This window comes from Austrofundulus limnaeus, unplaced genomic scaffold (assembly GCF_001266775.1).
Source record: "Austrofundulus limnaeus strain Quisiro unplaced genomic scaffold, Austrofundulus_limnaeus-1.0 Scaffold153, whole genome shotgun sequence".
NCBI lineage: Eukaryota > Metazoa > Chordata > Actinopteri > Cyprinodontiformes > Rivulidae > Austrofundulus > Austrofundulus limnaeus.
The window spans coordinates 432,228-440,459 of NW_013952555.1; the positions used below are offsets into that span (position 1 = coordinate 432,228).

At 36.6% G+C, this 8,232-nt stretch overlaps 1 protein-coding gene across 1 annotated transcript in view; it reads right to left on the minus strand.

Moving 5' to 3' along the window:
- Positions 1–5,532, minus strand: part of tjp3 (tight junction protein 3) — a gene marked incomplete in the record, with an annotated part of 38,822 nt that extends 33,290 nt beyond the window's left edge. The window contains 1 exon segment of the mRNA XM_014016757.1: positions 5,186–5,532. Coding sequence (XP_013872211.1) covers positions 5,186–5,269 — 84 coding nt within the window.
- Between the last annotated feature and the right edge of the window lie 2,700 nt (positions 5,533–8,232).

Here is an 8,232-nt window from a genome sequence, read left to right on the forward strand (position 1 = left end):
ATCAATTTAAAGGGTAATAAAATAATTGCTGATGTAATATTTTCCCTATAACTATTACAAAAACACAAAAAAAGTATAAATAAGTATTTATAATTGTGTATAAGCTGTTTTGATTGTCAAAAAGCCTGTGTTTTTAGGGTTATTAATAAAGTTCATGTACTCAGACCAGTAATATTTGGGGTCACAAGTTTTTGCCATGAATATTTTGTGGGTCAGAAGATAAAAAGTTTGGGAACCACTGCTCTAGTGCAGTGGTTCCCAAACCTTTTAGCTTTTCACCCACAAAATAACAGTAGAAGAGACCTGACTCCAGGTATTTTTGGTTGATAAACATTGGCATCAAATAAACCAGGGCTTGGTAACAATATTTATTATCCTATTTTTTATCCATTATTAAGTGCATTAACCTCACTCTTCTACAACAATTCAGACACAAAAAATGTTGTTTGTAGCCATTTTCAGAGACCYGACCTTGATGTTTCAGGACCCACATTGGGCTCCCAAACCCAGCTTAGGGAACCACTGCACTAGTCCACCTGTTTTAGATGCATATAAACTTTATATGTACATMTGTMTCTACYACAATCATCTTCAYACTAGGCTACATTAAGKTTGGGCAAAATCGTATCGTGCGCAATTAAYMGTCAGAAAAATGTTAATCGATTATTTTTTGGCACTTGACGATTAATACGATTAATGCCACCAGGCAGACTGACTGGGGATTACTCTGGTCAGTCTGCCTGGTGCTCCTCTCCACTAACTGTGGTTTTACTTGGTCAATCAACACAATTAAAAAATTTACATATAGCCTAAAGTCTGTACTTTTGACACAATTTGGAACWGATTTTTACAGAGAGCAAATCGTTCTCACTAGAGTGATTTAAATTGGTCATATAACAAGGGCATGCAGGTGTCCAGGGACTCTAGGGGATAAATCATCATATTAAACATTATTGACTAAATACAATTGTGAATTTTTTTTTTTACCAATATCGCCCAACTTTAGGCTACATATGTCTGCTATGTCCTGCTGGAGCGTGACATGATTTGTGTCATACAGGTGTGTTGGATCAGACAAACCAACAGGGTGTCAGAATGGTATATATTTACACTTCTCATCCAAACAGTTACATTCATTATCTCTAGGAGGCACCATATAGCTGGATAGATTTTCTGTTTTCCATTTTTTTTGAATAAACAGAAATGAAATATTCTTTACATTTTTTAAATGTACAGTAAGGAGTAGTAAAAAGTCATCTTAAAAACATTTGATCTGGTAAAGTACAGGTAACCAAAAGTATTTCTACTTTGACACCTTTGATTAAGATAATTTTAAAAAGTCATGTGAAGAGACGAAACATGCAACCTGTTCATCTGAAACAAAGCAAGTGTGACCTGGATAATAAACCACAACGGCCTGGTGTAAAAAAAAAAACACAGAAAGAGCAAAGAGCAAAGACTGTAAAGAAATCTATAAACCTACTACTGAGAGGAAAGTAAAAGATGACTAATCTGCTACAGCACACTACGACAGAGGATTAGAGCCACAATACATTTTCTAATTTTAAATTATGAGAGTAAATTCATGAAGTTATGCTAATTAAATTGTACCAATATAAGGCGAAATAATGACTGAAACGTCATGAGAATAAAAGTCTAAATATTACCAGAATAAAGTCCAAATAATACACGAAGAAAGGCGTACGAGAATAATGAGAATAAGGTTGAAACAATACGTGAAAATAGTCACACAAGAATAAAGTTGAAATACTATGAGAATGAAGTTGAAATATTATCAAAAGTAATAATTTAACAAGAACTCCTGCATGAAAAAGCAGTTTCACCACTGTGCTAAAATAAATTTTGAGCATCTTGTGAAGTTATACTTTGTTGTTGATGTTATTTAACTCTGTGGGTTCATATGATAAAGCTGTATGACACTGCAGTTAATGGCTGCATTGATGGATTTAGTGTGAATGTGGACAGAAGCAGTGATGTCATCATGGACTACTTCATCAAATACAGTGACRCTCACTGAGGCTGTCCAACCCAGGAACGGAAAATGGTCATAATGTAATATTGTGACATTTACTGGTAAAASTGACTTCCATTTCATAATAAAAAAAATAAATCTTGTTGTGTGGCCCTAATACTCCATTGTAGCACACAGCTACTGAGCCACATAGTAAATAAAACTGAACCTTAACAGTGGTGTTGTTCTATTTTCTGACAGTCTGGAAAGTCCAAATGCAAACATTAATGTTCTCAAACAGAAATGTAAGAAACTTCCCCAAAACATTGTAATCTATCAAAATAAGCCAAGCTTTGTTCAAACCCAGGCCACGTCCCTAAATAACTACACACTTTTACTTTTTAGGAAATGTTTTAAAACAAGACAAGCAGAATATTTGCAAAGATGATAGTAGACAGTGAGTGACAAAAATGTCCAGTTTGCACTTTATGGTTGTGGAGAATATTTGTCTGATTGCTCCTGTTTTTAATCTGTTCACATTTAAACTCAACATTAAACCAACTCTGACATCACATTATGATACAAAACAAAGGATAGGTCAATTTCTCCCACTGCACTCACCATTTGGTCTTTAAATCTCACKTCCATTTTCCTTTGAGGGTTATAACCTGAACAAAACAAAAAACAAAAACACCTGCGGCCCCCACGCTTTCAACAGTCAACTCTTCATCCACCATATGGTGCCAGAATCAACAGAGACMCACCATTTCTTTTAGCTTTCCCACACATTAGTATGGATTAGGGCAACAGTAACAACATATATTTATATTTTGAAACGTTTTCTACAGATTTCTAAGAAAAAAATGTCAGAATTCTGACTTTATCTTCTTAGTTCTGAAAAAAAGATTAGCCCCGGGTCTCTTCTGTACGGTAGTTCTTCTACCCAGCTTAAATGTTCCCCTCCCTATTTGACGAGCTCCGTGTTTCTCAGCAACAATAGAAGAACGTCTAGGAGACCTCACCTGGGGAGAACTCCTCCCCACTCCGGACTTTGCCCACTCGGAGTCTTTGATGATAGTGGATTTAAGGTGGAGCTGCACTGCCTTAAAAACCTCCCAGCACACAGAAATGAAAACAGTAAAAATCTGTTATCCAGCTGAACTATGAGGATTATTAAAGTTATTGGAAAAATCAACTCCCAAAATTTGAAAAAACAGAAACTTGAGACAAAAGAACAAGACTCCATGCTTTCAGTRCTCATCTAATATTTTTAATCCATTTTTCTTTTGTACATTTTTTTAGCATCTAACTCTAATTTTGGTGCCATTTCAACAATTCATGTTTCAAAACTTTCAGCTGCTTCAGGACACTCCAGCTATGACTTTAGGTATTTAAGCCATTTATACTTTGAGATATTTAGCTTTTTCTGCAATTTTTTGTTCTCACCAAATGGAACAATCTTCAACATACCAAACATTTGGTTCAATCCTTTTAAATAGTTAAACCATTTTTTGCGCTTTTCACCATCAGTTTTGCTTTAACTTCATTTCAGCCTTTTTAAGCAAATTTTTAGCTTTTTTTCTCTGTTTTCAGCTATCTTTTTGCTCTTTACAGCTTTTTAAATTAAGCTTTGTTGTGTTTAGCTTAGCTTCTTTCTGCTAATTTAAGCTTTTGATCATTCTTTCAGCTGTTGCTGCAATTTAAAGGGATCCATGATTAGTTGTAACATTAGACTTTATTTGATAAACATATATTTTAACTGTAAAATAAAGACTGTAAAAATACTGTATGCTGTTTAGTTTTTATAATTTTTAAACTAAAGGTTTAAAAATATATTACACAGATGGGCCATTCTATTAACACGCAAAGCATTCTGGGTAAATGATGAYGTGGATGGGTCCTCGGTGCGAGGCTGCTACCACACAGAGGACCTATCCATGTCACCATTTACCCAGAATGCTTTGCATGTAAATAAAATGGCTCCGTCTGTGTTAAAATATATTTTTAAAAAATATAAAAACTAAACAGCCTACAGTATTTTTTACAGTCTTTATTTTACAGTTAAAATAAATGTTTATCAAATAAAGTCTAATGTTACAACTAATCAGGGATCCCTTTAAGCTACGTTTGAACTTTTTTCAGCTTAATGAGCATTTTTGTGAGTTTCAGCTTCTTACAGCCTAATTCAGCAAACATGCTCTTTATTCTTTCATAGATTCAGCTTTCTTGGGTACCTTTTTTTTTTTGCTAATTTCACCTTTTTTAGCTGTACTACATCAAATTGAAAATGCATCTTTTTTTCTGTAAAAATCTTTCAGCAGCATGTATTTTTGCAGAAATTCCAAATTCTCCAGTTCACTATAGAAACTGTTCCATACATCTCTGTTTACAGTTATCTACCAACAAACAGCCAAAAGCTTGTTAATGGCCCTTCAGTTAATTCATTTATTTATTTATCTTTTAGCTATTTTGGAAACATATTTCCTTCTGGTTCTACTGGTTTATTTTCAAGTTCTTCTCATTTCTAGTTGATTGCATGTCCTTGATCATTTATTAACCTGCTTTGTGCAAAAGACTGAGCTGTATCCTAAAACCACAACACTGTTGGAGGAATGTTTTGCTTTTAAAATAAATGCAAAGGATAGCCAAGCCTCTTCCAACACTCTTGAACATGCAAAGTTCTGAAAAACACAGCAGCAGGAACTAAATTATAGTTAAAATAAAAAAAAATTCACATTGATTATATTTTCCTTCTTGTTTTGTGTCAATTTATGACTATTTTAGTCAAATATGAATAGACTCAACTCATACTGGGCAGACATTAGCAGAAAAATACAAAGTGATTGTGAGTTTCAGGTGTATAATGTGATTTATCAGCCTTAATGCTTTCATAAATAACAGAGATAGTCAGGGTGAATAAAATAATAGCACCTATCTGATCACATTACTGGCCCCTTTGACTATTAATAAGTTGAAACACTTGAGAAAATATATTWAAATATTTTAATTTTGAAGTTTTGATTGGCAAATAATTGCATGGGGTTTCTATAAATGAAGTAATAATATATTCCTGTGAATTAAGTTCAAATAATCTACTAAGTTACTGATTTGAAAACTGTTTGGATGGAATAGAAGTGAGAACAAAGACATAAATATGCAGAGATCTCAAACTGGTACCAAACTAATCTATTTTAGCTGAATCCATTGACTTACAGGCACCACCAGCAGTGGGGGTTTTGGCTCCGGGGGCTCAGAGCCAAAGTGTTTCAGCAGTTTAATTCGCTGCCTCAGATTCATGATTTCAGCACTGAAGTCGTCGTCTTCTCCTTTTTGAAAACGCTCGCTAATCAAATCAGTCCGGGACCAAAAATCCCCTGATATGGATTCAAAAACAAAAAAAACAAAACAAGAAGACAGCTAAACTAGAGAAATTAAATGCAGCAGTGGAAGAAAAATAAATTTGCTACATCCAATGGCCTCATCGGTCCAGATCGGATCTGCGTATCCTCAGGTATTCCCTTTGTGAAAGGTACATAAAGTCAGAGAGGTCCATTTGCTCCCTGTGTCAGAAGAATGTGTGTCTCCTTGGTCAACTTTCCCACAGGGCAGCGGCAGGTCCTAGTCTGCTGGCTGAGTTTCAGTCCGCTGGCTGCCATGGTTACATCCGAGGAATGAGAGCACCAGTGTGTTAATAATTGACGGGGTGTTTGCTACAATATAGATCCACTGGCCTGGGGTTAGGTTTCCTAGGTTCCTACAGTGGCTCTGTTGTGTCTCAGGACCAGGAAATGGCACTGCTGCAGCAGGTGCGTTGATGTTATCTCTGCTCCATGGTTAACCTGTTTCCACGCCCTGGAGCAGGGGAGTGCCAGAGTCCTTCCTGATTATCACCTCCACCTGAACCCGACTTGTTCAAGAGGAGGAAGCAGGAGCAGAAAACAGGTTCTCTTTTCCAAAGACTTCAATCCTTAGAAAACAGAGTGTCGGGACGTTACACGACTTATGTTTGAGGTTTAGTTTTAGAGATGTGATAGAGGCAGGGTCCTGTGTGACCTCTGATAAGTTATCCTTCCACTTCTTCCACTTCAAAGATAGATCATAACAGGGAACAAGCGCTGTATCCCGAAACAAGCTCCGTCTCATTAAAGCCCCGCCCCCTGGTTGTGTTTCTTCCACTTAAAGGCATAAAGCTGCTCCTGCTGGACGTCCAACATGCAAACTACTCTCAACTAGCATGCATCCTGTTTTAAACACACAGGAGCATCAACCGGCACACAGAGGACCATTTGTTCTTCAATCACTCATCATTCAACTAATGCCTGGTTCACATGGCAAGATCTTAAAATTATTGGTTGATTTTCAAAGACAGAGACCCCAAACATGACAAGACCTGCCGCAAAAAGCGAGGTCAATAATTTTCATTTGCCTGCTTGTTTGTTTTCTTTGTGTCTCCCTCTTTTCTACTCCTTAGGATAGGGAGGAGTGAACTGTGGCRTCGGGTAGGTCAGGAGGTTGAAAGGGATTTTACAGCTTCAGCAGGTGTGGTGCCTTGTTTTCACAATCTCTGGTCCAGGTCAGTGTGGACCTTTTTTTTTAAACATACCTAAAGTTCATAAACTTTGGTAAGATTCATAAGAAGGGATAGAGGGGTGGGTGGGATTTTTAATCCCAATTAATTGTGGTTTTTAGCTGATAACGATTAATTTGACGATTAATGCCCTGGAGTCTCTGGACACCCGTCCTAGTCACATGATAAATTTAGTGGGAAAGATTTGCTCTTCATAAAAAACTGTTCCAAATTGTGTAAAAAATAGACTTCAGGCTATACATCAAATTCTAAATTGTGTTGATGGATAAATAAATTACAGAAATTATTATTTTTTTAATGTTCATCATATTTGAACTGGAGAGGAGCACCAGGCAGACTGACTGGAGTAATCCCCAGTCAGTCTGCCTGGTGGCATTAATCGTATTAATCGTCAAGTGCCAAAAATATAACCGATCAATGTTTTTCTGATGATTAATTGCACATGATACGATTATGCCCAACCCTGTCCAGCAGAAGGACAGGCCCACACATGATGACAATAAAATCGTAGATATAAGAGGTTTGGTCCTACAGTGTGTGGTGTACAAACACACACCAACAGATTTCACTCGCCAACATTCAGATGTCAGATGGTAAATCTCGTGAAACCTCTCAAGATCAAACGTGAGTTCAGAGTAAATAAACATGGCTGATGAGGAAGAAGCGAGGGTGATAATTTGTGGACTATTTTTAACAGAGACAAAACAAAAAGACGTCTTAAACAACCACCAGAATTTCTGGTGCTCCATGGCAGTTGTTTTGTCTTCTGTATTTTGGATTCCATTTGGACCCTCCATGTTTCCGTCACTTCACTTTTTGATCAKCTACACGTCACACATAACATAACAGGCGTTTGACCTCGGGGAAACACCACCGCTGAGATTTCCGGGAAGATAATCCAACGTGTTAAATATCCCCGATTATAATGTAATAATATCCCGGTGTCCTTCCAAGCTGCCTAGATCACTCCAAACACACAACACACAGCATGAATTTCTCCTAAGATTACGTTTAGAGCCATCATGAGAATTGGGACGTCCTTAAGATTGTCAGATAAGGTATAAATTGGCATTATAACTTTGCCATGTGAACTGGGCACAAGCAGCACTTTTAAAGAGTAGTGACTGAACAGGGCATTGATCCATGACAGGTTGTGGTTGGTGAGTAATGAGGAGCAGCAAGTCATCCCTGTGTAAATACGAACATTTGCACCACAAACACTCCAGAGGTTTACAGAGTGGCTGTATTTACACAGAACAAGGCTTCAGAGCTTCACCCAAAGGAATGTTGTCAGCAGAGTAAACACACACTCCACTGCTACCTGCACAGCTTCACATTTACCTTTAGGTGGATTAAAATCAAACAAGAGTTTAATTCTGACTGGACTGATGAGCTGATGGATAGTTTTAGCTGTGCCCAGATCAAAGTAGTTTGCTGCAGTCTTAAAACTTCAGTTTTAAATATTTCATAGAGGTTTACTTGACACTCAACAAGGATCTGAGGTTGTTTTTGTTTAGTTTTTCTTGTTTRTAGGTTATTATTGTTTAAAATTTTAATTTTGGGAAGAAAAAGGCGCAAATAAGAATTTTTCTTCTTTCTACAACCTTTCATTTTATTTGTGATTTGTATTTTTATTGTATATAAATTTATTTTATTTTCAAAAAATGTAATA